General features: G+C 40.5%; 1 protein-coding gene across 2 annotated transcripts in view; it reads right to left on the bottom strand.

The window, feature by feature from the left end:
* LOC122811267 (inositol polyphosphate-5-phosphatase A-like) overlaps positions 1-27,709 on the bottom strand; it is a 1,048,439-nt gene that overhangs the window by 244,717 nt on the left and 776,013 nt on the right. For both annotated transcript variants that reach the window (XM_044082997.1, XM_044082996.1), the window contains exons 6-7: positions 23,380-23,483; positions 21,931-21,983 (exon numbers count right to left, since the gene is read on the bottom strand). In XM_044082997.1, the coding sequence (XP_043938932.1) occupies positions 21,931-21,983; positions 23,380-23,483 (157 nt within the window). The remainder of the gene's footprint in view (positions 1-21,930; positions 21,984-23,379; positions 23,484-27,709) is intronic.

Genomic DNA, 27,709 nt, shown 5'->3' on the forward strand with positions numbered 1-27,709 from the left:
AGACAGGGGTCCAGGGAAGTAAATAGTGTGGGAAGAAATAGCCAGGGAATTGTTATGGCTAGGCTTGTATAGGCCCTAGGGCTTATAGCTTAGTACCAACCTATGAACCTATGAACCCTATGCACTAACCCTTCCTTCATGCCTAATGTGGTCAATGAACTGTCCTTAAATCAATCCATTCACTTTCCTGCCTTCTTCCCCTCTCAATAGTGAGAGGATTCTCCATTCCCTGGATGTACACAGACAACTTAGATTCTACCTAGACAAAACTAAGTCCTAAAGAAACTCTAACTAACTATTTGTCTCCTTCCATCCCAGGGCTCTGGGCAAGGCAGTTTCCAAACAAACTATTTCATGTTGGATCAGAAAATCCATTTCCTTCTGCTACTCACACCATGGTAAGCACTTACCCCAAGGGGTGAGAGCTCACTCCACCAGATGCATGGCTACTTCCAAAGCCTTCCTCAAAGGGATGGACACTGCATCCATTCTAGGAAGCAGCCACCTGGCCCACAATTCACACCTTCACTAAACACTACAAATTCGACCATGTCTCTAGAGCCAGGGCAGGCTTTGCTAGAGCAATCTTGCAGGGATTTCTGGAATCTTCCACTTCTACCTCCACCCTTCCCTCTAATTAAGCTGTGGTACTCTCCCACACTAAGAATACTGCACCACAGGAATAGAAAGATATAGAATAGTTGTGTAAAATCTTACCATAACCATAGATGTCCTTCTCTTCCATGTTGCAGTATTACTTCCCTCCCTCCAACCCCCTGTATTTAGTTTGGACTATGGACATAACTCTTAGGCAATAGCAAGCTCTACACTTCACCAAGAGCAAACTAGCCAGCATATGACACTTGACACTTCTGGCTGACATCACTTATTATTCTCTTTGGGACTGTCTGACTGGCCTTCAAGTTCTGAGGTCTGTGTGTGCAGATGTCACATTTAAGGTCCCTGGTTTATGGCCCTGTGTGTGACGTCCCATGTACTTACAGCAACCAGGCTTAAGCTTTTGCATACAAGCCGATGTTTGGGTGGCCTGAAGCGGGGAATCCCACACTAAGAATACTGCAACATGGAAGAGAAGAACATCTATGGTTATGGTAAGATTTTACATAATTATTCTTTCTTAGAGTAGCCTGATGGGTCCTCTTTAGAAACTGGGCATCAGGTGCCATGGGTGGTCACACCCAACAGCTAAGCAGCTCTTAAAAACAGCAGAGAAGGACCCATAATGAGGTTTACTATGTTAAACATAAACAAATTAGGAAAACACACTGTCTTATATATTTTGTCATTAAACCCAATCAATTGAGTATTGATAACCATTAAATAAGACATTGGAAATGTATGCCTATCTGCAACAGTCACAAACAGCATTTCTGCATCCCAGCACCACCCTTACTTATATGTTCTCAAGTTGAGGTCACTCCATCTCAAAGAGGGATCATTCCTAAATCATTTAACTCATCATTGCACATTCTCCACTACTCACTGACCCTATATAGTGCTGCTTCAATCCCTTACATAACACTCTATTGAGTGTTGGGCAAACAGCTGCTGCATAAATAACTCACACAAATAAAGCTTCAGCATTTCAAAAATCTGCAGCTTGAGCAAGTCAAGCTAAACCTCTCCATGATCCAATCACTCTGCTCAGTTAAGTCATTGCAGCAACCCTTTACATCATTTCCATTGTTCGATTTACATTTTTTCTCTTTCCCATAGGTTCATAGGATGATACTAGGCTATTGGCCTGGAGGCCGTTATAAGCCTAGCCAAGAATTTGGCCCATGTTCCCTCAAAGTCAGCACGTGTTTCTCCTGTCCAGCAGAGACACAGGTGGGATCTCAGGGGTGTGTTTTCTGTTACCCATCCAGTCGTCCAGGTTCCTCTTAAAGAGGGCTAGAGAGGTACTCTGCTTGACATGGAGAGGGAGTCTATTCCACAGATGAGGGAGTCTTTGGGACACAAATCTATCCCGCCAACATGTTCTATTAATGTCGGAGACCAGGTTAAGTCCTTGCATGCGAGTTACGTGAGTGGAGTTTGACTTACGGATATGCAGCAACTCCATCAAGGCAAGATCTGAGATGGCCTTGTATGCCAGACAGAGGTCACCTCTGAGCAGTCTGTATGAGACTAAATAGAGGGACAGGGCTTTTAACCTATAGGACAAGTGTTTGAGACCCTGGATTTTCCCAGTCAGGAACTTCTGTGGTCTCTTCAGCTGCTGCATGTGCTTGGCAAGGTACATGCCGAAGGGGGCATTGTACTCAATAAGGGGTCTGATAAGGGAGGAGTACAGGGATGTTATGACCTCCTTGTTCCTGGATGAAATACCCTTATTTATGAGGTGGGCCATGTAGAAAGTCTTCTGTACAATGGAGGCAACGTGGTGGTCAAAAGTCAGGTTGCTATCAACATGGGTGCCCAGGTCCCTCACGACTGATTGTATGCTTAGTATGTTATTATTGATGTGATAATTAGTGGGGATGCCACTTTTCCCAAAGGGGATAATGATGCATTTCTTGGCATTCAGTTTGAGGCCATGCTTCTGGCACCAGTCATTAGTTTCGGTAAGGCCCTCTTGCAGGATGTTCACATCATTAAGGGAATTTAAGACTGTGCCCAGCTTGCAGTCATCTGCAAATCTGGTCAGCCACGGACCACTGGTTTTGGCTTGCACCTCAGAAAAGTATATCCCAAACAGTACAGGCCCAAAGACCAATCCTTGGGGTACACCGCTCGTTAAGGGTCTACTACTAGAGGTGGCTTCCCTATTTTGACTGAGTGAGTTCTATTATAGCATCTTGAAAAAGCTTATCAGTCTATTTCTATGCTTACAGTAATGCAGAACTCTACTTAATCAAATCTTTTTCTAAGAACTGCCATTATTAATACATAAAGACACATATTCACATAAACACGGGCTTGCATACACACACGTGCACACACACACACACACACACACACACACACACACACACACACACACACACACACACACACACACACACGCCATAGCTCTGGCATCTAGGATCCAATATCAGCCTCATTTGTTGTCTCTGTAGAGTATAACTGCATTCCCTCTGTCCAGGAAAAGTGCCACCCCCAAGTAAAATGACAGTGACTGTGATCATGGTTCATGAAGGCTTTGCTGTAATGGACTGGCTATTCTTTGTGCTTTTTGTACGAGTCACTTCTAGGATAAATAGCCCAGGACTCAAGAACAAAATGGAGTGTGCACAACTTCATGTGTTGTGTGCCGATGAAGTGAAATGTAATCAAGTCTGATGAACACATGGCATGAGTATTGAAAATTACGAAGCTTGCAACTTGCAGGAACTGTAATTAATACAATGTAGCAAGTAAACATTTAATATCATTAATATTTCTACCGCTCAGATATATGCACCAACAACAGAGGTAGAACAGGGCACAGCTCATCAGTCTGACAAGCAAATAGAAGCTGAAACTGACATGATGTGCAAACAAGATATTCTGATAGCCACGGGTAACTGGAACAGTAGGTAAAAGGAAAGTCAAATTTGCTGGAAACCTGTCACTGTCTTGTCGCCACAATCCACTGTGCCTTACCATTCAGCCACACAGTTATCTAGTTTCTCAATTCTGGTCCTATCCCCAACCTCTCCAGCCTCCCTATCAGATTTCCAAGTGAGCCAAGTCGTCTTGTTGAGGTACAGGTAAAATATGTCTACTGGCACTCCCCTGTCAAGTTTGCTTGTAAACCAGTCATAAAGGTACATGGAATTTAACTGATGGCTCTTTTAGGCCTTGAAAGAAAGTTGGTGAATAGAAATATATAAAAACAGAAGGGGTGTAGAGAACACCTAAAAGATGCAGCAACGAGTTTTGCTATTCACTGTTCTGTTTTGTGTCAGGACTTGCACTTGTAGGTCTCCCATCATCTGATAAAAAGATATATGCACATTGCACATGTATACATTAAAAAAAAAAAAAAATATATATATATATATATATATATATATATACACATATATATATATATATATATATATATATATATATAAACATTTCTATAGCTATATATATATTATATATTTACATATATATATATATATATATATATATATATTTATTTATTTATATGGGTCTACTTTAGTAGATCGAAGTTTCGCTTAACTGACTCCAACCTGGCTGAAATGAAAGCACCGACAACTTCAGAAGACCGAGATCCAGAACACCGACTTTTCACGCTAGGTAAGTAACCGCTTGGCCATCCCGAATAAAAAAAACTAAATAAAACAAAAGTAAACCCACCGATGTGGGGGGGCCCACACCCCCTAACTAAATATACCAACTCCGAAATCGCACTACCATGGGGGGGTAAGGGGTAAAGTTCGACAGGATGGCCAAGCGATTACTTACCTCGCGTGAAAAGCTGGTGTTCCGGATGTCGGTCTTCTGAACTTGTCGGTCCTTTAGTCTCGGAAATTCCAGTGTCAGGTAAGCAAAACTTCGGTCTACTGGAGTAGACCTGTTTATATATACATATACACTCAGTAGTTTTAAACCACTGCTTAAACAATGGGCCAGATTCAATAATCCCTACATTAGGTGTAAGCGATATGTATTCAAAAACATCCCTACCACATTTTTGTGCTTTCTAGTTACTCAGAAAGATTATAATAAGCATACATGTAGTCTAAAGTTTGTGGTAACCTTTATGAATCCCTGTCAATATTTAAAGTTGCAAGAAAATCAGTTGAAAAACAAAAATTAAAAAATGAAGAGGAAGAAGGTGTGAGTTAGGCCTGTGTTGTCTTTTCACTCAGAAAGGTGTACACTTAGTGTAGGTGTTACTGATTCCCAGGGAACAGCTTAACAATCCTGATCCTGCACATACTCATCACAAGGTTGAGATTTTGTGTTCACTGTACAATACTCTCCAAATGGTCTCCTTAAACAGAATACTCTCAACCTCTCAATGAAAAGACAAAACAATTTTTATACATAACTGCTGCCTGTACAATCCACTAAGTTGCACGTGGGCTTTCTCTTTAATAACCTCCACCTTCGTAAAATCTTAGAATGTATAAATGTAACTACTGTCTGTGTATAGATGTAAATAGAAATGTAACTACTCTGTGTTCAACTTGGACTTACCTTGCCTCACACATGGACCTGCACATGTACCCCCCCCCACCCTTCAAATCCTGACTACCTCTGCCTCACGAATATTATCTGAAACCCACTCTCTACTCAACCATATTTGTCTCCTTCTTTACTTATTCCAAATTAAAACTAACTTACAAAATATTTTGTGATAATCTAACAAACCATTGGGCAGAAGTTATATATAGTGTTTAGCCTTTCTTACCTGTGACTTAAGTTTTGTATTAATTCTAACTAATTGAAAAATGTAGTTCTACATTCACTTTAACTTATTGTTGATTATCTGTTTATGTTCATGTTTTTGTGAGGCTTTACCAAATTGTTAAACACTTGCCTATGCTTTGTATTTCTTGTATAGCTTTTGTCCCCAGGCTTCTACTGAAAATGGGCTCCTACCAGTCCAGTGGACTATCTCGGTAATCAAATGCCAATAAATAAATAAACTTAGTATAATTTAATGTAAGCAAATAGTGCTTTTAATATATAATCTTCAAGTAACAGGCTTTCCAATCTCCATTAGTATCTGCTAAACCAGTGCCTAAAAGGAATTAAGACTATCATCCGAGAAGTCAACTGAAGTTGATTGATGTCAGGGTGTATCAAACAGCCCTGTTCTTGTGTAAGTAGATCCAGTCTGTGAGGAAGCTTGTGGTAATGGCCCTGGCCATTTCCATAAGAAGGCAGAACCACGTTTGCTGGGTCAGAAGGGAATCACCACAATGATCTTGGGTGATTTCTTCTGAATCTTCAGAAGTACCCTGGATATTAGTGGAAACTGTGGAAAAGCACACAGGAACATTCCTGTCCAACTTAAAGAAAAAACATCTGTCTTCCAGGCCTTCTTGCATGGTGTCCTGGAACAGAATCCTACCAGTTAATTGTTCAGAGAGGTGGCAAAGAGCTCTACCTGGGGAACTCCCTGCATATGGATCAAATCTTTGAAGATCCCTTGATCTAGTTTCCATTTGTGAGGGTCTGTTCTAGTCCTTTTCAGCTTGTCTGCCTAGCAATTTTGACCTGATGGAATGTAAGATGTCTGTTGAGTGAGACTATTGTGCTGTGAAGCTATATCCCAAGCTAACATAGCTAGTCTGCTAAGAGGGTATGACCTGGTTTACCCTTGCTTGTTGATGTACCACATGACTATGGCATTGTCTGTAGCCACTTGAAGAGGTGTCAGGGACCAAAGATGATTCAGAGAGTTGAATGCCTTGATCAGGGCAAGCAGCTCCTTCATAATTATGTGTTTACATCTGCACTTGAGGTCCCACATCCCCTGCATTTTTACCCCTCCTGAAATTGTGATCACTGTGGTGACTGACTGCTTTGGAGCAGGGAGGGAGAAGGGGAGATATCTGTTGTCTCCACCAAAAGATCTCTGTTATGACAAACCCAAGCACTGGGATTTGAAAAGATAAAGGGTGTTTATGTTTTCTGATACCACTGTATCTTTGTCACATGGAGTCTTGACAGGGGTAGCATGAGAATAATAGATGCCATGAGACCCAAAATCCTAAGGTATTCCCTCACAGTGACCGAAGTCTGAGTGAAAACCTTAGAAATAGATCTAAATAAAGATCTATTTTTCCTGTGGAAGAAAAGCTCTTTGAACTGATGTCTCTAGTTGACACACCAGGAATACAATCCAGTGTGAAATAGTCAATAAAGACTTATGAATATTTTATTGGAATCCCAGTTTATGTAAGAAACCTCTCACCCAAGAGAGAGATTCCTAACACACTGAAAGTACTCTGCAAAGATAAGCAATTTGTCTAAATATGGAAAAATGTGGATACCCTACAACCTGCAATGAGCTATAATTGGAGTTAGACACTTTGTGAACATTGTTGGTACAGTGGACAGTCCAAAGGGTAAGGCAGAGAACTGATAATGTGATCTAGACACAGAAAACCTTAAGAAACATCTGAAGTCTGGATGAATAGTTATGTGAAGATAATCATGTTGCCAGGAAACTTGAAAGTGGAAGAAGAGGTAACATGTTATGAAGTGACATCATTTTGAATTTTAGCACAATCACAAACAGGTTTAAGAAAGAAAGATCCAGAACTAGTCTCCAAGAATTTTCTTTCTTTGGCACTAATAGGGACATGCAGGTATGCCTCCTTGAGCTCCAACGTTACTAGCCATGCTTCCTTGCCCAACATGGGAAGTAGCTGCTGTAGTGTTAGCATCTTGAATTTGGGTGCTTGTAAGTAAGTGTTTAGAATTGAAAGGTCCAGAATTGGTCTCCAGGCATTGTCCTTTCTGGGCACTAGAAAGAGTCTTGAATAAAAACCTTGGCCTTGCTCTCGGGTAGGTACCAGTTGAATGGCTCTCATGTCCATGAGAGCTGTAATTTGTTTTTGTGCCTCTGCCCATTGATTTTGTGGCAAGTTTGGCATTCCTCTTTTCATTGGCAAGGTGTGAAAGTGGAATCTGTATCCTCATAAAATTATGTCTAGGACCCATTTGTCCTTTGTGACAATGTGCCAGTTGTCTGCAAAAGTCAGATTTTCCCAGGGGCTGCCAAGAGAGTATTGCTTGGCCAGATGAGGTGCAAGTCATTGAGTTTGCCTTCTGGTGGTTTGAGACCTGTCTTCTCCTCCCTTCTGTGCTGTAGAGCCCCATTGGCGAGGTTTATACTGGGCTTGTGGTTGTCCTCTGCCTCTTGGGTGTCTGTATTTACCCCTCTGTGGTCTGTCAGTGGCTGGAAAGGACCAATTTTTTGTTGGCCAGTTTCTGCTGAAGCGAGGGGGTTGTATTTGTAGGAAATCTTTGACTGTCTGCATAGATTTTGCCTTATCTTCCATTTTCTTTAAAACTTCTTCTGCTTTAACTCCAAAAAGAACATCTTGCTGTAAGGGAGCATCTAGTAGTTTTGCTTTAACATGATCAGGCAGAGTTTGTTCCTTTAACCAAGCATGCCTACGTATAACAGACCCAGTGACAGCTGCTCTGCAGGAGGCCTCCAAAGAATCAAACCCACATTGTAAGGTATGTTTGCCCACCTGCTCAGTGGCGTGCAACAGATCCTGTACTTCTTTCAATTCAGATTGTTGAGGGAGAGAGGTTATTCTTTGCTTTAACAGAGATTAGAAATTGCTGATACTTAAGCATGTGAAATTGACAATTCAGTGCCCTCATAGCTAGTGTGGCTGAGGTGTAAACCTTTTTCCCCCACCTGTCTAGTGCTCTGGAATCCCTCTCAGAAGGTACTGGGTTTTTAGCCATAGAAGCCCCTTGAGACCCTGTGAGACAGTCTCTGGGTCAGCTACAGGGCTTTTGTAAAGAAATTTGTGGGAATCAGGCACTCTATTGTATCTGTCAGGCTTAACCGGAGCAGGAGGTAGAGAGTCTGGGTTGAAACTGGATTCTAAATAGACATCATCCACAATGTCCAAAACTGGTGGGATGGCAAGTGGTCTGTGTTGGGGGAGTAAAAGAAACTCTCTGAGCCTTTTCTTTGAATCAGAGTAGTCCTGACCTTCCCAGTGAAAATGTTCCCTCATAGTGTGTAAAGTTTCCCCAAAGGAGTAGTCTTCAGGAGGAGAAGCGGAGGGAATAGAGTCCTCAGCATCAGAATCTTCATAAGGAGAGAAGGAGTAGTCCTGGTCCTCAGAGGAGTCTGAAGAAATGGACATTTGCTCAGAGGATGCATAATCTTCCTCTTGTCTAGGCCTTTTGTCAGGAGGGGGCTGGGAACCCCTGATTAAAGAAATCAAATCTTCAGCCATTTTGAGCATCTGTTTCTTAGGCATGGGGCCTTGAACAGGAGACTGAAGTGCAGTCCTTTTAGATTTAGAAGAAGTCTTTGACTTAGAAAATGTTTTAACGGTGAGGGTCGTCGGTCTGAAAATGCCTTCAGAAACCGATGGCGTTTCTGTAGTACCGACGTCTTTTGTAGCAAAGTCGTCAGAAGGGCCTGAAGTAAAAGGCTGCGTCGGCCTGGTATATTCCGTCAAAATTTCCGTAGCGGTCTCGGGTTCCAGATCTGTGGTAGTCAGGGGCTGCGTCGGAGCCTCACTGAGGACCAGAGAACCAGAGACCGGATCGGCCGAGGCCTCGGAATCTGGCTTAGGCCTGGGCTGTCTGTCATTATCCCTGCGTTTTTTGTGCATGCCGGTAGTTTGTTGCTCCGACGGCATGGTGTAGTTAAATTTCCTACTGAAGTAGTGTCGTGCGAAATCAAAGCGTCTTTTAATAGTACGCTTATTAAAACTAGCACAAAACCGACAAGAAGTGACGTCGTGGTCTGGGCCTAGGCAAGGTATGCAATAAGAATGAAAATCCTTATGAGGTATTTGCTTCCCACAAGAAATACAATTGTTAACTTTTTCTGACATCGGTCTGAGGCAAGAAAAGCTTCCCCAACGGAGTACTTAGCTTTATAGAAGACTTCGGTCTGAAATTCGATTTTGAAAATCTCAGGAGTCGGCCAACCGGCACTTGCGAACTGCTTCTGCTTTGGGCACCGTGCGGCAAGAAAGACTGAAGAAAATGGCATCGGTTGCATTATATATACCCCTGGCGCACTGATATCACGGAAGAGGCGACAGCAACCGATACCGGACCAAGACTTTGGAATTCCGGCCGACTGCGGGACCGCCTGACGACAGAATAACCCAAGTGTGATGACTGCAGCAGGGTAACACGATGAACATCAGGAGAAATGAGTGTAAGTTCTGGAAAATCTTGTAGCATTTTCTGAGGGACTAAGAAACCTTCTTGTTCTCCCACTGAAAGCAATGGCACATTGTAGTAATAGCCTCACAGAAAGAGACCCCCCCAATAGGGAGAATCAGAAACTGAACTCTCCCAAGTCTGAATCCGATATCTGAGGAAAAAAACTGTATCCCTCCTTGCATCTTCCTTTTCAGTTTAAGAATCTTGAATCTCTTCAGGAAGAGAGGAAACACTTTCTTTTACCAGAAATTACTTTATAAGAAGGTCCAACAGCCTGAATTAACTCCTGACCCAGACCCAGTAAACTACTCCTATCTAAAGAAAATTAAGGAGTAGATACATGCTTAGTTTTCTGTTTCTTCACAGGAAAAATGGGGCCAGCCATGTTACTAATGATAAAACCCAGAATTCAGGGATAGCAACCACAATGCCACAGGTACCAAAAAATAAAATTTATTGAGTGCTTTCGTCTCCAAATATAAGACTTCTTTAGAATCTTATATTTGAAGATGAAAGTGCTCAATAAATTGTATTTTTGGTACCTGTGGCATTGTGGTTGCTATGCCCGAATTCTGGGTTTTATCAGTTTAGTGTGTTTGTGCTAACCATGTTACTAATGACAGCAGCAGCTTCCGCAGGGATGGGTACAGTATTCTGACACAACAAGGAAACCTTTCTTCTTCCATGTCCCAGGACCAACAATAGTGGGTCTCCCTTGCCCACTGAAGGGGCCCCAACAGCTACAGAGTACTTGGCTAACCACTGGTCTGTAGTGGCTGTAGGTGCTATACCAGAGGGAGCCGGGGTAAATGATACGTGGTCTGAGGTACAACAAATGTCCACAGCAGTCACCCACCCACAGCTGAGGCAAACTGGTAGTGGTGGCAAAGGCCGTTTATGTATTTTTTTTCTTTTTGTGGCTGGAAAAAGGGCCAACTGTGGGAATGGTAGTCAGTTCCATGTTCAAGCCAAAAATGGTACTCTTTCTCAAGGAAGACAAACACCAGTTGCTGGTAAAGAGTACCAGGCCACAAAAGTTACTTTATGACAGAAAGACAGTTAAAAGCACTTTAAATCACTATGCCAGTCCCACAAAAGTGAAATAAATACAACTTTTGCACAGGAAAAAGTTTTTCAGTTACTTTACATCACTTTTAAAGTAACAGAGATAGAATGTGCACTTCATTAAAATGCAACACTCTTAACTTTAAAATAACTTCCTGAAGAGGAAAGCAATAAAACATCAACAAAATTAAGATGGTTGACATGTTTTTCTGTTACATATTCCTCATTAACTCATCATTCACAGAACATCATCTCTATCTCACCTCATACTAACTTCTTCTCTATTCCTATCCTTTCCGCTACACAATATATCACTCTCTTTCGCAGTCTTCATAGTTCCATCAATCAGCCCATCCTGGGCACCCACTAATCATGATCCACTCATTACATGAGTACCTAGCTAACTACAGTATTGTCTTTGTATACACATTTCCTTTACAGTAAGTATATTCTACAGTGCAACCACTTGACCTGTCTCAGTATTAACTTTTATAAACAGATTCACATTAATGTATGTGTACTAGAGCGCAACCTCCAAAACTGTCTTTGTAGACTTATTTATTTATAAAAGATTCACTTTAATGTATGTGCATTGCTCAGTGCAATTAATTGTCTAACTGTTGATATGTTTCAGTCATACCCTTATAAATACATGTGCTTTAACAGATGTTTTGCACATTGTTATAATAACTTTGTATATCTAACCAAATGTTTCTCCCTGGGCCACTGCTGAAAAGAGATTTTAATTCCCATCTGGACTTTCCAGGTAAACAAATGTAAATATTGATGTATATACTCCTTAGAGCTTTATTCCCTGAGATTCTGCTGAAAATGGACTAGCTGCCCAGACAAACTGTCCTGGTGAATGAACACAAATAAAAAAAAAAAATTAAGTGCTTGACGAATTAATAAATTCATTAATAAATCAATTAAACAACTGGAACTTTAAATACTTATTACAATTTCTGCATGGTACAGAATGACTCCACAATAACCTATTTTTATTCTTAGTATACAATGGCACCTTAACATTTCATAGTTAGCTAATACTAAGTACATCACATGGTGAGTAATACGCCAACACTGTACATCAAGTAACCATTGGCTTTCCTCTGAAATAATGTTCTGTCTTATGCTGTCCTTAACAGTAATGTATACGGTCCATATTTATCTCTCTGTTAAAATCTCCTTACTTGCTAGCAATTTATTTGTGCGTTTGTTTGTTTGCTTATTAACTTGGTGGTCTGATCTAGGGAGGATACCTGTAAGCTACGATCCAAGCCACACAAAGTCAAGAAAAGGAAATAGTATATAAAAATTTTAAACTACCACAAACAACACCAAAATGAAGTATAGCATATAACAGTGAGAATACCGATGAATTCCTTCAGTCACTATAGAGGGTTAAGGCTCCTGCTTAACAGGCTGTTCCTTGAGTCAAGGGTGCAGGGTTTGAAACTTCAGTCTGACATTTGGCATAGAGAGTTAAGGCTGTGAGCTCTAGCACCTGTGGGATAGGCTTGATTCCCTCAGCCCTCATTAACATACTGTGTGGCCTTGAGCAAATCACTTAAGCAGAAGCTTGATTCCCTCAGCCCTCATTTACATACTGTGTGACCTTGAGCAAATCACTTAAGCAGAAGCTTGATTTCCTCAGCCCTCATTAACATGCTGTGTGGCCTTGAGCAAATCACTTAAGCAGAAGCTTGATTCCCTCAGCCCTCATTAACATACTGTGTGGCCTTGAGCAAATCACTTAAGCAGAAGCTTGATTCCCTCAGCCCTCATTAACATACTGTGTGGCCTTGAGCAAATCACTTAAGCAGAAGCTTGATTCCCTCAGCCCTCATTTACATACTGTGTGGCCTTGAGCAAATCCCTTAAGCAGAAGCTTGATTCCCTCAGCCCTCATTTGCATACTGTGCGGCCTTGAGCAAATCACTTAAGCAGAAAGAGCTGAGACATGGGAATTTGAGCTTGGCTTGTTAATGGTCCCCTAGACTGCAAGCCTATTAACTACAGCACACTAGAAGATAAATTAAAATGACATGGCATACTTTACATGAAAAGTATTTAAAAAACAGCCTATACTAGGCAATATAGTACAATACCACAGATCTACAGAATATATTTATTTGCTGTGGGTAGAGGGGTTCAGAGATCCAGAATTGTAATACAGAGGGAATATTATGTTTCCTGCCTTTGATGTGCAGACCAGTAATTGCCTGGCACTGTAGTGTACAATGGATGGAGCCCTGACTGCAACTAAGGTAGCCAATATTTAATTAGCAGCCCCAGCCCTAACTAACCCTAACCCCCCCAATGGTAGCCTAGATGATGGTCTCTCCCAGGTGATCCTCACCTTACTGATAGGAAATGAATGGGCTGGTTTATCAGTAGGGGGCTGATGACCATCAGGTAGTGAGAGCAACATTTTGAAACAAATGTGCAGTCCTGTAAGTAAAAGGTTATTAAAATGACATACAATTGCTACAAAAATGTAGCAATTGTCTCATGTCCACACCAAGATTCCAAAAAGGCAAACAAACTATGTAAAACAAAAAGAACCAAGGTTTTTCCGCGAAGCCGTTACTCTAGTAAATGCGAACCAAGAAAAGGCGTTTCGAAGCCCAGCATTCTGATGCGTCTGATGTAGAACAAAAAAAAGTTATCCAAATCCAGATAGAGCAACAGTTGTTTAAAATATGATGTTAGAACTTTTATTAAACCAAAAGCAAGCACTTTCGGAGAGATTAGTATCTCCCCTTCTTCATGTCCACACCAACCATTTAATCTTCAAAGAAACAGACACAGTATGTGAGATGCACATACAGAATTTCACTGGAGGTAAAAATCTCACATATGAACGAGGTTGTCAAGAACACACACACTATATCCACCACACACATGGACTAACCCATGCTGAGGCATTAAAAAGCAATCTTCCCAAACCTTAAGCCTATAAAGAGCAAAGCCTATTCTCGGCAATCGCAAAAGCACTCACCAAAACCAACAAACACCACATATATGGCTACACCCACTGGGACTCCATTGTATGACACAGAAATGGCCCACATACCAAACTGAACAAGGAGAAGATAACGGTATAACGGTTCGTTGTTATGTGCAGCCAGGATCTGCCAAGTTAGCCACCCTCTCAAGGCACTATACCTCCGGCACCAGAATGATTCTATCATACTCAGTATGGGCATTAATGACCTGAGATGTACTTCCTCGGCTATATGAAGACAGACATTTTGTTGATACCACCGGCACCAGAATGATTCTATCATACTCAGTATGGGCATTATTGACCTGAGATGTACTTCCTCGGCTATATGAAGACAGACATTTTGTTGATCTCTCTGAATATGTGTCTCAGGCAGGTATGTGCCTTGCATTGAGCGGTATTCCACCTTCACCAAGGATGATGACACAGTACGAACAATAGATGACTGACTTCAATAACTGGCTTAGTTTCTGGTGTCTTTACCGGAGGATTCAATATTTGTCCGCATAGGAGGACATGGGTAACAAACCCTGCTGCTTTTCAAAGGCTGGTCTGCACCTGTCTCCCCTAGGTTTGTGAATACTGGTTAAAACTTTACCCCCCCCCGAGCCTTTTTAGGCAATGCCAAATTGACGGACCTATCAACATGGCAAATAAAACCCAAAGAAACCTAAAAGTGTTACTGCTTAGTGCTAGGAATGTAATCAAGAAACTCCACACCCTACACGCTCTACTCACTTTGGAGAATATAAACATCAATGCCACTGCTGAGACATGGTTTAAATCTGCAGAAAGTGCCCCAGCAGTGCAAAGCTTCAATGCATTCCACACATTTAGACCATCAACTGCACAGACTGCACAGACAGGGACAAAAGATGGAGGGGTCTAAATCTACATTAGCGAAAAGCATAACTGCATGTTGGTTAAACAGGATGATGCTCTGGTATTTATTCACATGCAAATCACCATAGGCAAAGAAACATACCATATCCTAGCAAGCTATAGGTCACCCTCTATGTCCCTAGAATCACATCTCTCATACCCAGACCTACTGGAATCACTCATCATAAAACCAAATACCTATTAATTAGGGATTTTAACTAGCCGTCTGCAGACTGGGAACATACTGCCTCATAATCACAGCACAATGACGCTTGGATTTTATTAACACAAATATCGTTGCCCATACTGGACCTGGTACTCGCCAATATGGCAGAGTGCTGCATCCCACTGTAATGTTCTTACCAATGAAGTTGGACCACACAACTGTCTCCTTAGAAATAAAAATCAATTCAGTGACCCCATCAAACCCTGTAACAATTAGGAGCTATGTCCAAGGCAAAATACATTAAGCGATAGTTTGTCAAAGTTCAATGCCCCTTCCAACCCCAAGCAACCTATTTGGAACTGTTCACAGAGATCCGGTACAACCATGCAAATGGCTGAATAAAGGCTGCTTTATCTACTAGACATAAGTCCAAAACAAACTCTAAAAACAAAGCATACTGGTTAAATCTTAAACTTAATATGGTATATAACAAAAGGAGAAAAGTCATAGCTACAATCAGGAACAGCAACTCCCATAATGATAAGAATTCTCTATTTATTTATTTATTTATTTTTATTCTTACATTTGTTAACCGGGGGTGTCTGACTGAGCCGAAAGGCCCTTTTTCAGCAGAGGCCTGGAGAAAAGCTCCACAAAGAAAAATAATTACAGATACAGTTAGATATTTAGACATGATCAGTATACACACAAATTACAATAGACATGTTTTTACAGTGGTATGAAGCACATCAACAGTTACAGTGGAGAGGAGAAACAAGAAAACATTAATTTAAAAATAAAGGTAATTCATAGATTTGTGGTGTACAGCTGAAATTTGGAACATAGGTAGAATACATACATAGTGCATAGGTACAGTACATACATTGTACATTAGCCAGTGTTTGTGAGTAAGAGTGAAAACTGTTATCAAGTACTCTAGGCTTAGTATGTGTACCTTATCTGCTTTCACTAGCCTGGGGAGCAGTCATTGCACTGCCAACTTTGCTTGAGTTGTTGCCTAATCAGATTTTTAAAGGAAGCTATGGACAATGTGTTTTGTATGCTAGTGGGGAGAGATTAAATTAAACTGTAAACTAACAGGACTAATTAAGATCAGCAAGGCAAATTACGAAGTCAAGATAGCTTCACAGCCTAAAGACAACCACAAGGACTTTTACTGCTAAGTCCAAAACCTCAAAGGTAGCGCACATTAGTGTGCTGAACTGGTGGTTAATGATGCCACCTTCACCGAGCAGAGTGACATGATGAATTTCCTGGCTGACAAATTCACCTTACATTTCACCCCCACTCCCTCCATCCATGAAATACCTACAACATAACTATGAATAAGAAGCAGGTCCTGATGGTGCTCACTAAGGCCAAAAATATAGCCTCAATGGGCCTCGACAATATCCTGGGATGCCTTCTAAACAGCTTGAAACATGATCTATCAGGATCACTTGAGTCACTTTTCGACCACAGCCTCAAAACAGGCTTTGTACCACAAGAATTGAGTAGTCCAACACTTATTCCACTTCCCAAGGGTAGACCGTCAACTGACCCTGGAAACTACAGATCTATTAGTCTGATTAGTCTTACATGCAAAGCCAAGGAATGAATTATCATGGACATGATCAACAAAGGCATAGCCAACCTTCAGACACTGCACCCAACCCAATTTGGCTTTGTTAAGGGAAGATCATGTCTATTAACCTGGTGGACTTATTTGAGAAGGCCAGCAAGGCAACAGATGAAGGGAAAATGATGCAGACCACCCACATGGAACTGGCTAAGGTATCTGATAAAATATCCCACTCTGGTATACTGGGCAAACTCATCAAAATGGACATAAACCCCTGCATAACTTGCTGCATTGACAGATGGCTCACAAACAGGACCCACCAAGTCAGGATGAGTGATACCACCTAGACCAAGTTCACAGATGACTGTAAACTGGAAGCTATCCTCCATGATACAAACCACTTACAAGACGATCTAACACAGACTGGGGGCTATCCTAGATCTCCCATGATACAAACCACTTACAATAGGATCTAACACAGACTTGGAACTATCCTAGATCCACCATGATACAAACCACTTACAAGAGGATCTAACACAGACTGGGAGCTATCCCAGATCCCCCCATGATACAATCTAACACAGAATGGGAGCTATCCTAGATCCCCATGATACAAACCACTTACAAGAGGATCTAACACAGACTGGAGCTATCCTAGATCCCCCATGATACAAACCACTTACAAGAGGATCCAACACAGACTGGGAGCTATCCTACATCCCCCAAGATACAAACCACTTACAAGAGGATCTGACACAGACTGGGGGCTATCCTAGATCCCCCATGATACAAACCACTTACAAGAGGATCTGACACAGACTGGGAGCTATCCTAGATCCACCATGACACAAACCACGTACAAGAGGATCTGACACAGACTGGGAGCTATCCTAGATCCCCCATGATACAAACCACTTACAAGAGGATATAACACAGACTGGGACCTATCCTAGATCCCTCATGATACAAACCACATACAAGAGGATCTAACACAGACTGGGAGCTCTCCTAGATCCCCCATGATACAAACACTTAGAAGAGGATCTAATAAAGACTGGGAGCTCTCCTAGATCCCCCATAATACAAACCACTTAGAAGAGGATCTAACACAGACTGAGAGCTATCCTAGATACCCCATGACACAAACCACTTACAAGAGGATCTAACACAGACTGGAAGCTATCATAGATACTCCATGATATAAACTACTTACAAGAGGATCGAACACAGACTGGGAGTTATCCTAGATCCCCCATGATACAACCCACTTACAAGAGGATCTATCACAGGCTGGGAGCTATCCTAGATCCCCCATGATACAAACCACTTACATGAAGATTTAACACAGACTGAGAGCTATCCTAGATCCCCCATGATACAAACCACTTACAAGAGGATCTATCACAGACTGGGATCTATCCTAGATCCCCCATAATACAAACCACTTACAAGAGGATCTAACACAGACTAGGTGCTATCCTAGATCCCCCATGATACAAACCACTTACAAGAGGATCTAATACAGACTGGGAGTTATTCTAGACCCCAAGATACAAACCATTTACAAGAGGATTTAACACAGACTGGGAGCTATCCTAGATCCCCCTATGATAAAATCCACTGACAAGAGGATCTAACACAGACTGGGAGCAATCCTAGATCCTCCATGATACAAACCACTTACAAGAGGATCTGACACAGATGGGGAGCGATCCCAGATCCCCCTTGATACAAACCACGTACAAGAGGATCTGACACAGACTGGGAGCGATCCTAAATCCCCCATGATAAAAAACACATAAAAGAGGATCTAACAGACTGGGAGCTATCCTAGATCCCCCATGATACAAACCACTTACAAGAGGATCTAACACACACTGTAAGCTATCCTAGATCCCCCATGATACAAACAACTTACAAGAGGATCTAACACAATCTGGGAGCTATCATAGATCCCCATGACACAAACCACTTACAAGAGGATCTAACACAAACTGGGAGCTATCCTAGATCACCCAAGATACAAACCACTTACAAGAGGATCTAACACAGACTGGGAGCTATCCTACATCCCCAAGATACAAACCACTTACAAGAGGATCTAACACACACTGGGATCTATCCTAGATCCCCCATGATACAAACCACTTACAAGAGGATCTAACACAGACTGGGAGCAATCCTAGATCCCCCTTGATACAATCCACTTACAAGAGGATCTGACACAGACTGGGAGCGATCATAGATCCCCCATGATACAAACCACATACAGGAGGATCTGACATAGACTGGGAGCGATCCTAGATCCCCCATGATACAAACCACTTACAAGAGGATCTAACAGACTGGGAGCTATCCTAGATCCCCCATGATACAAACCACTTACAAGAGGATCTAACACAGACTGGGAGCTATCGTAGATCCCCCCCGATACAAACCACTTACAAGAGGATCTATACCACCCAGACCAAGTTCACAGATAACTGCAAACTGGGAACTATCCTAGCTCCCCCATGATACAAACCACTTACAAGAGGATCTAATACACACTGGGAGCTATCCTAGATCCCCTGTGACACAAACCACATGCAATAGGTTTTATACCACCCAGACCAAGTTCACAGATAACTGCAAACTGGGAGCTATCCTAAGCCCCCCATGATACAAACCACTTACAAGAGGATCTAACACAGACTGGGAGCTATCCTAGATCCCCCATGACACAAACTACTTACAAGAGGATCTAACACAGATTAGGAGCTATCCTAGATCCCCCATGATACAAACCACTTACAAGAGGATCTAACACAGACTGAGAGCTATCCTAGATCCCCCATGACACAAACCACTTACAAGAGGATCTAACACAGACTGGGAGCTATCCTAGATCCCCAAGATACAAATCGCTTACAAGAGGATCTAACACAGACTGGGAGCTATCCTAGATCCCCCATGACACAAACCACTTACAAGAGGATCTAACACAAACTGGGAGCTATCCTAGATCTCCCATGATATAAACCACTTACAACAGGATCTAACACAGACAAATGACTGGTGCTAAAGTGCCATGCATTGCAGCGGCTTTTGAGAAAACTGCCACCCAGGCCAATTACTCCATCAGTCAGCCCTAACAGTGTTAACCCAATAGTCAGGTTTCTAGGGACATATATATGTAGACAGTAATCTGGCCTTTGACCAACATGAGGACAAAGTTGTAAGAAAATCATTCTATATCACCCAACTTATAAGTAAGGGCATAGCATTCAGGCCCAAGGAAGTCATAGCGACAATGGCAAACAAGAACCAAACCAAACAAATGAAAAACTTGAGTGGAGATCCAGGTGCCCAAAAAGACTAGTACCAACAGCCGAGGAATATCACCAAATGATTTATTAAAATCAACAAGCAGCACAAATAGCAAGTTATTGCAGTTTAGTGCTTTCGTCTAGGTAAAGACTTCTTCAGAACTGCTAGTACATCCACTATTTCACTTAAATACTCACAAAATCAACACATGATCAAACCGACCAATGGAACACTAGTGTTGACTTTCAAAAAATTGTGAGAAACTTTTTTTAAATCCGAGATACAAGCATGTCATGCATACAATACCAACAGAATTCACTAATGAATAACAGCATTATACAAATAAAAATATATGTTAAACTCAGGAATGTAAATTAAAACAAATTAGGTGTAAACTCCAGAACGTTTAAACCACATTGTATCTGTGATAATCACCCCTCAACAAGACTCTTTAACTTGAGAATTGGGGTGAAAAAACTACTTTCATTAAGGCCCGGGGGAGATAAAGCATCACATGTAAGAATCCATTTGAGTTCCTTTTTATTTAAGTGATCTTCAGTGTAGATATCCCCTTGGATCACTGTTCATCTGGTCAATCACCACAAACTTGAAAAAATGCACCTCACAAGAAGAGATGTATCTGTAAAGAGCATTAGTAGACCTTTCTCTCCTAATGGCATTTAAATGCTCATAAAGTCTCTTCTTTGACATCCGACAGGTCTCCCCAATGTAAAAAGCCTTACATTTTTGGCAAAGGGCCCCGTACACAACTCACTTAGATAGGCAAATGGCCTTTTCACTTCTATTTTCTAATAAAGAATGAATAATTCAACACCTTCTTTAGGGTCTATATTACATCGTTGAACTCACAGGGAGTTCGAAAACCAAAAAGTACGAAAACACAGAACAGCAATTTTTTTCCCCAAGGAAAAAATCGCTGTTCCGGTAAAAAAAAATGTACACTTTAAACTTACACTAATGTGGGGTCTTCACCCCCTCCACACCCCCACACTCCCCTACTTAAATATACCAATTCCGAGATTGCACCACAGTGAAGGAAATAGCAAAGCCACGAAAACGGCCCACCAATTTTTTTCCCTGGGAAAAAAATCGGTGTTCTGTGGCTTCGCTATTTTCGCATTTCGAACATATGGGTTTGATATTACGTTTGCATTCCTGTGAGTTCATCGTTGTAATATAGACCCCTTCTTTAATAGAGTGACAATTGGCCAGAATTTGTTAACCATTTCAACAATTTCCTGACTATTAACTGAAAAGGTAATGACCACAGAACGTTCGTAAGGCACCTCAACTGTCTTAATACTATTGTTGTCATTTTGATCCATAACTGAGTCAACATGTGGGCCTTTTTGGATAGGGAGTAAAGAATGGTAAAAACCTTTGTTCCTTTTACCAAGGACTTCATCCTTGACAGACACCAATAGTTCCAAAGGGTAACCCCTTTTGCTGAACATGACAAGAAGCTTGTCTATCGCCTCCCCAAGTGTGGTGTCATCTGACACCATACGAGCCAGTCGTACAAAGTGCCCTTTCACTACTATACATATATACACATATACACACACACACACACACACACACACACACACACACACACACACACACACACACACACACACAAACATACATATATATGCACACATACAAGCACAATGCTACAGAGACTGCAGTACAAGAATTGTGTGTCATGAACATTTTCTCCCACAAGAACTTCATGTTGTCATATAAACCTTATGCAGCAAGTTGCTTTATGGGCCTCCAACACCTTACCATCTAATGAAGAAATTTTAAGTATGATTCTAGATACCACTGACCTTGCAAAGCCATAACCAACCCCACTACAGTCAATGACATCAGTGCACTGTCACTAGAAGTTTATACAAATGTTTGCAATGCTATATCATTGCAACTAATACCACTGCAAGTTTCATCCAGTTAGGACACAGATCAACAATATAAGGGGCATTTCATGGGCTTTAACACTATGACAGTCCCTATTTATAGCTGTGCCATTTCAATGAAACAAACAAAAATAAAAGATACCGATTTCCAATAAGCCAGCGAGTTCTTGTGTAACCTTTTCTGGTCCATTTAAACTGCAGGAAGAGAAAAATATATATCATTAGTACTAACATGTTAAACACAATATAACTACCACAAAGAGTATTTGCTTCTAAGTATGCCCTCTCCTCTACACACACACACACACACACACACACACACACACACACACACACACATACAAACGCATCCCAACATGCAGTCCTAAGTTCTCTGGTAAGTAGCAGATAATATAAAAATATGGTTCTGATTCTAGGTAGTGAATATTGTGATTACTGCCTTTCAGCATTATGCCAAACCCACCCCCCAAAATTAAGACTTCAAAACGTTTTTTAATCTGTTCTACATGATGAAGATCATAACCATTATGTCAAGCCCACCCCCTAAAATTAAGACTTGAAAACATCAAGTAATGGTGTGTCATCTGCTCATTATTTTAATACTTTGTATAAAAGAAGACACTAAACAATGACTGAAGCATTTATCAAAGGGACTGCATAATAGTGTTAAAATGACTCCATGACCTTTCAAAAATCATACAGCAATCAGTCTGAAAAAGAAGTGTTGCATGGACAAGAAAACAAAACAATAAAATTATTTGATATCTTTGTTAACTACCCAAATGACTGATCAGAACAAAGTAAAGACCCAGTTGTCAAACACAGATTAAAATGGAAATCTTCTTCTTCTTTCGGCATTTTCCCGGTTAGGGGTCGCCACAGCGGATCACCTGTCTGCTCATGATTGGCAGTGGAGTTTTACGGTGTCGAGTTGCCAGCCCGGCGCCCAACCTTCCACAGAAGGCACACACACGCACACACTCACACCTAGGGCCAATTTAGAGTGTCAATCCACCTACAGCATGTCTTTGGGATGTGGGAGGAAACCGGAGCACCCGGAGGAAACCCACGCGACCACATGGAGGACATGCAGACTCCACACAGAAGGCACCCCAGCCGAGAATTGAACCGGAAACCCTCTTGCTGTGAGGCGGCAATTCATATTAAAGTGGAAATACAAATTCATTTTCCAAACTGCTTCAGTGAAAAAATCTCCATATGGAAATGTATGTGTGTTCCATACAGTAGAAAGCCATAAACTATTTTGGGATTAGGCAATATTGTAATTATTCATATGGATGGTGCAGTGGTGCAGCGGTAACATTGTTGCCTCACATCAAGAAGTTCTCAGGTTTGATTCTTGGCTGGGGTGCTTTCTCTGTGGAGTCTGTATGTCCTCCCTGCATTCGTGTGGGTTTCCTCCGGGTGCTCCGGTTTCCTCCCACATTTTAAAGACATGCGTCTGGAGCGTTTCTCCCCGGGCGTCCGCTGAAAATTGGCTTTGCTCCAAGTCGGACTTTCCTGGTTAACAAATATTAAATAAAGTAGAAAAAAATAAAATATTACACTCCCTACCACACCCAAGTCTTACCTCAGGCCAGAATTTTGGAGAAAACTTCTCCTTCTCTAGAAAAGGATGTCTTTCAAGGTTTCCCAAGTGAAGCTCTTTTTCAGAAAGTTGAAAGAACTGTTTTACTGAAAAAAAAAAAAAAAACACAGATACAGCCTGTGAGAAAACATTCTTCAACAGAGTACATTATAATCTCCTGCTCAGCACGATAGAAGTAATTCAAATACATACATATAGTAGGAAGCTCCTAATGTTTGAACATTTGTTCCTCCACAATCATCTACATTTAATTAAAGTAAACAAAAATGAGATGTTTATGCATTCTTTCTGGGGAGAAGCTTTACTATAGCTTAAGGGAACATTCAGACACATTCTTTAGTGGATTGTGGACGAGTACATCATTTGATTTTGCTCACTTAAAACAGTCTTTGTGACTAATTATTCAGCAGTTACTGGGTGCCAGGCTTAAATGCGACACCTCAATGACTGGCACTCTAATGGCTGATCATTAACATGCGATTCCTATGTTTTGTATTTAAAGACTGAGATCTTAAGAGATTCCTCCTTACCACAAGATACGGCAATCTTAGAATTAGTATACATAAGTACATAAGTAGTAGAGGTAAGGAGGGCACAGCCCCCTTCCCCCATTGAGGTGCACGGAAGTAAAGCCTCATCTAGCAAAAACACTTCTGAAGTGCTTTTTTGTTGCTTCAAATGTTGACTTTTTTTCAGGAAATGTCATTTATCTGATAATACTTATGAGTGTGCATCATATAATAATCAAATTTGTTGGGAAGACCAGTTACCATAACTTCAAGGGACAGACAGTGCAGATATGACAGGTAAGTGTGCTCAAAAAAAACTCTTAGTTATAACTAAAAATCAGCATGTTTTATCTTTATCTTGTAAGACAGCAGCATTTAAAAAATATTTAAGTGATGACTTACGTTCAGGGCCTAGCAAAGAGAAAAAGGAGCAAACGCATATAAATTGTCTCTGGCTCAACTAAAGGGAGGATGCCACAGAGTATCCAGCCCTAGGTTTATTGTAACTTTAAGATTTCCATAAACACAATATTCTTGCAATCTCTCAGCTTCTGAAGTTCTGGTTCCACCTTAAACCTAAATGTATATGGCACTACTCAAATTCTGTAAAAGTTTGGTAAGGTACTTCATTCTAGCTCAGTCCTCCTCTTTAATCCCTTCAAGGTTCCCAATTCTTTCATGAGCCTGTTCTGCATCCTCACACCTGTCCATTTTGGCTGTTAGTTTACACTGCCATTTTAAGATGACACATGTAATGTCTTGATAGAATACCACTCAAAATTAATTTTCTGTATCCACTTTCTACAAAATAGTTCTGGTAATCTCCTGTTCAGCATATGTAAATCAAGCATCTGTGTTATAGCATTATGAGTTACTGGCATATTAAGCTTACCTTCAGGATAATTTTTTCAATGGCATATTGTTTTTACGTGTACTATCTTTGGGAACAATTTCTTACGGTCAGTATCAGAATTACAGACAATGTTCTCCTTATTTCTAATGATATTCTTAATTCCCCCTACCACCTTTTGGATAACACACACGATTTTGCATGCATCTTCGTCATCATATTCCAGAAACATTTTATCACATCTCCCAAAGATTGCATCATATTCCACTGTCTTTGAATATCATAACCTGTATCAATCAATCAATCAATGTACGCAATTTACTTTGTGTCCATCTTTCTATATGCTCTGTTTATGAACTGCTCTTTTACCATTTTTTTTCCTTCTGCAGACTCATTCAATATGGTTCTTCTTATGGCATTTTCTACATGCATATCCACTGAGTCAACTGTCATAAGCATTATGTGATGTGCTACCACAAAAATATGCATTAATATCTAGGAGTGTCTACTAGGCACCTTACTTAAGTTACAGCTTATTAAAGTCACCGGCATGGCATCCTTTGCAGCTGTTTCCATTGACACTCTAATACTTAGGTCCTTCACACTCTACAAATCTAACATAACATAACAAACAGTTCTCTATTACTCTGCACAGTTACTCCATAAACTAAAATAAAGTCACAGTTCTCTATTACTCTGCACAGTTCCTCCATAAACTAAAATAAAGTCACATTTCTAAATTAATTTTTCTAATGGAATCTATACTGTTCTGCAATAATTACAGGTGATGAGCTCAAATGGTTGGAAACATTGGTACAATGTCCTGGAATACTACTGATGCATGCTTACCTGGTGTTAACAAATGCACAGTATTCGTTAAGTACCCATTACATTAAGTAATGAAAATTTTAATTTTCTATGCTATTCTAAAAACTGTACTCTTTTAATAAAAGCTGGCCAACTTTCCAAAGTAGAGTCAAACAGTCAACTCCCCCACATGCCACATTGTGCCAAACTTTACTTCTATACCTTATCAATACACTTTAGTATATAAAAGTCACTCTGCACAGAGCATCATTATGAGAATAAATACTCTGTACACTTGTTGTACGCAAATATACTCTGCATAATATATGCATACCTCTTTATGCTAACAGTCTCTATGCTGCTTGTTTTATATCACTTGCATCCATGTCATTTTCTGCCAGTAAATGCTGTGTTCATTATTTTGTACAGAGCTGCTCTGTGAAATTTGTTTACAGTATATCAATGTTCATTATAAAAATTTCTCATGCCAAAATCATTGTATACAAATGATCACTTTGACCCATATATTAGTGCATAAACAGCTTTAATACAAATATAAAAATTAGTTTATTGTGCAAAATTGTGGTTACTGTCTTCAGATATATTTTGCTAAATATTGTTCTAAATATAATCTGTTTCTGTACACCATCGCTAACAACTTTTACTCTTATGCAAATAAACACATAATTACATGTATTTTCTTTACAATATGACTGTATCTGTAGCAAATTCATTATATAATCATTAAAAAAGCTTAATTTTATGGGGAAAACAATACTGTATTCATTAAATCTTCTATTACCTGCTTGATAAAGTTCAGGGTCATGGGAAGAGGGAGACAGTACTGGCCCTCAGTGTACACAAGGCAGAGAAACTAATTCTGCATGGGGTGCCAGTTCATTGAAAGACATGTTCAAACACTCACTCACAAAATGACATACACATACTAAAGGGTAACTTGGAGGAACACAAATTCATCTATGATATGTTTGGGAAAGCAAGCACCTTGCAAAACCTCCTGCAGATACAGAGAGGATGTGCATCCTCTGCCCAGAAGGTACCCCAGCTAAGAACTGAAATTGAAACCCAAGCATTTTATGTAAAATGCATTACATAAATTGCTTATATTCTTTAATCATTCTGCATACAGAATGCCTTATATAATCAACAAACAGCATTGTACAAGAAAAGCACATAAGAACAGATCAAACTGGTTGCAGAAAATTCACCTTATTCTAGTATAACCTGTAAATAATGAACATATAACTTGTCTGACTATATAAACTATGCATAAATCATTCAAAATACAGTCAACAATCTCTAGTTATGGAAAACTTACTTACATATGCATTTTAAGTCTGCCTTAAAAAGACTGGCTGCAAAAGTCACTCTGTATGATGTATTTTTCACTATAATTACTGAATGGCCTCTTTTGTTACACAAAGCATTTCTTTGTTTGCTTTAATTATTCATACAGCACTTTCACAACTACTTTGCATTTTCTCTCCAGCGTGAGAATTTATCTTACCTCCTGGGCAACTTTGCTTTTATTTTCTTCTCCTTCACCAACATTTCAACATGTGGCCTTGAAAAGCTGCTGTACAAGTGAAATGCATGTTTGTGTCTAAGTGAACCTGTATTTACTCTCTGAATAACATAAAGACATGATAACCTAGAGCAGGGGCTAATCAAGAGCTAACTGTCCCTTTGCTTGTTTCTTACACATTACAGAAGATGTCCCCAGGCAGAGATTTGCCTACAGCAAGACAGCTGTACAATACTGCCAGTATGCTTTAACCAGCAAGTTCTTACATGAGTACCTACTTATTAATATAAGTAGCATGCATTTGGGACATGCCCCCTGTCAGCCAGGTGATACAGGACAAGAAAGAAATTACACCCTCTTTCCTAAATCTAAATAGGTAAATCCATGGGTCCCTTACTAGATCGATGAAAAATCAAAATCTCGAATGGCTTAGATGTCGAAAATGCCGTTCTTTGTAATCGTTATTGTGAGAATGTGGTACAGTGAAGATCAGAAAATTTACCCTTTCGTAACTGTTCATCGGTTCATAGATTAGTACTAAGCTAACTGCCCTTGCGAGCCATTTTAAGCCTAGTCAAATATCCCTTGTGAGACTCAAAC

The sequence above is a fragment of the Protopterus annectens genome, chromosome 9.part0 (genome assembly GCF_019279795.1).
Source record: "Protopterus annectens isolate FY-2018-M chromosome 9.part0, PAN1.0, whole genome shotgun sequence".
NCBI classification, from domain to species: domain Eukaryota; kingdom Metazoa; phylum Chordata; order Ceratodontiformes; family Protopteridae; genus Protopterus; species Protopterus annectens.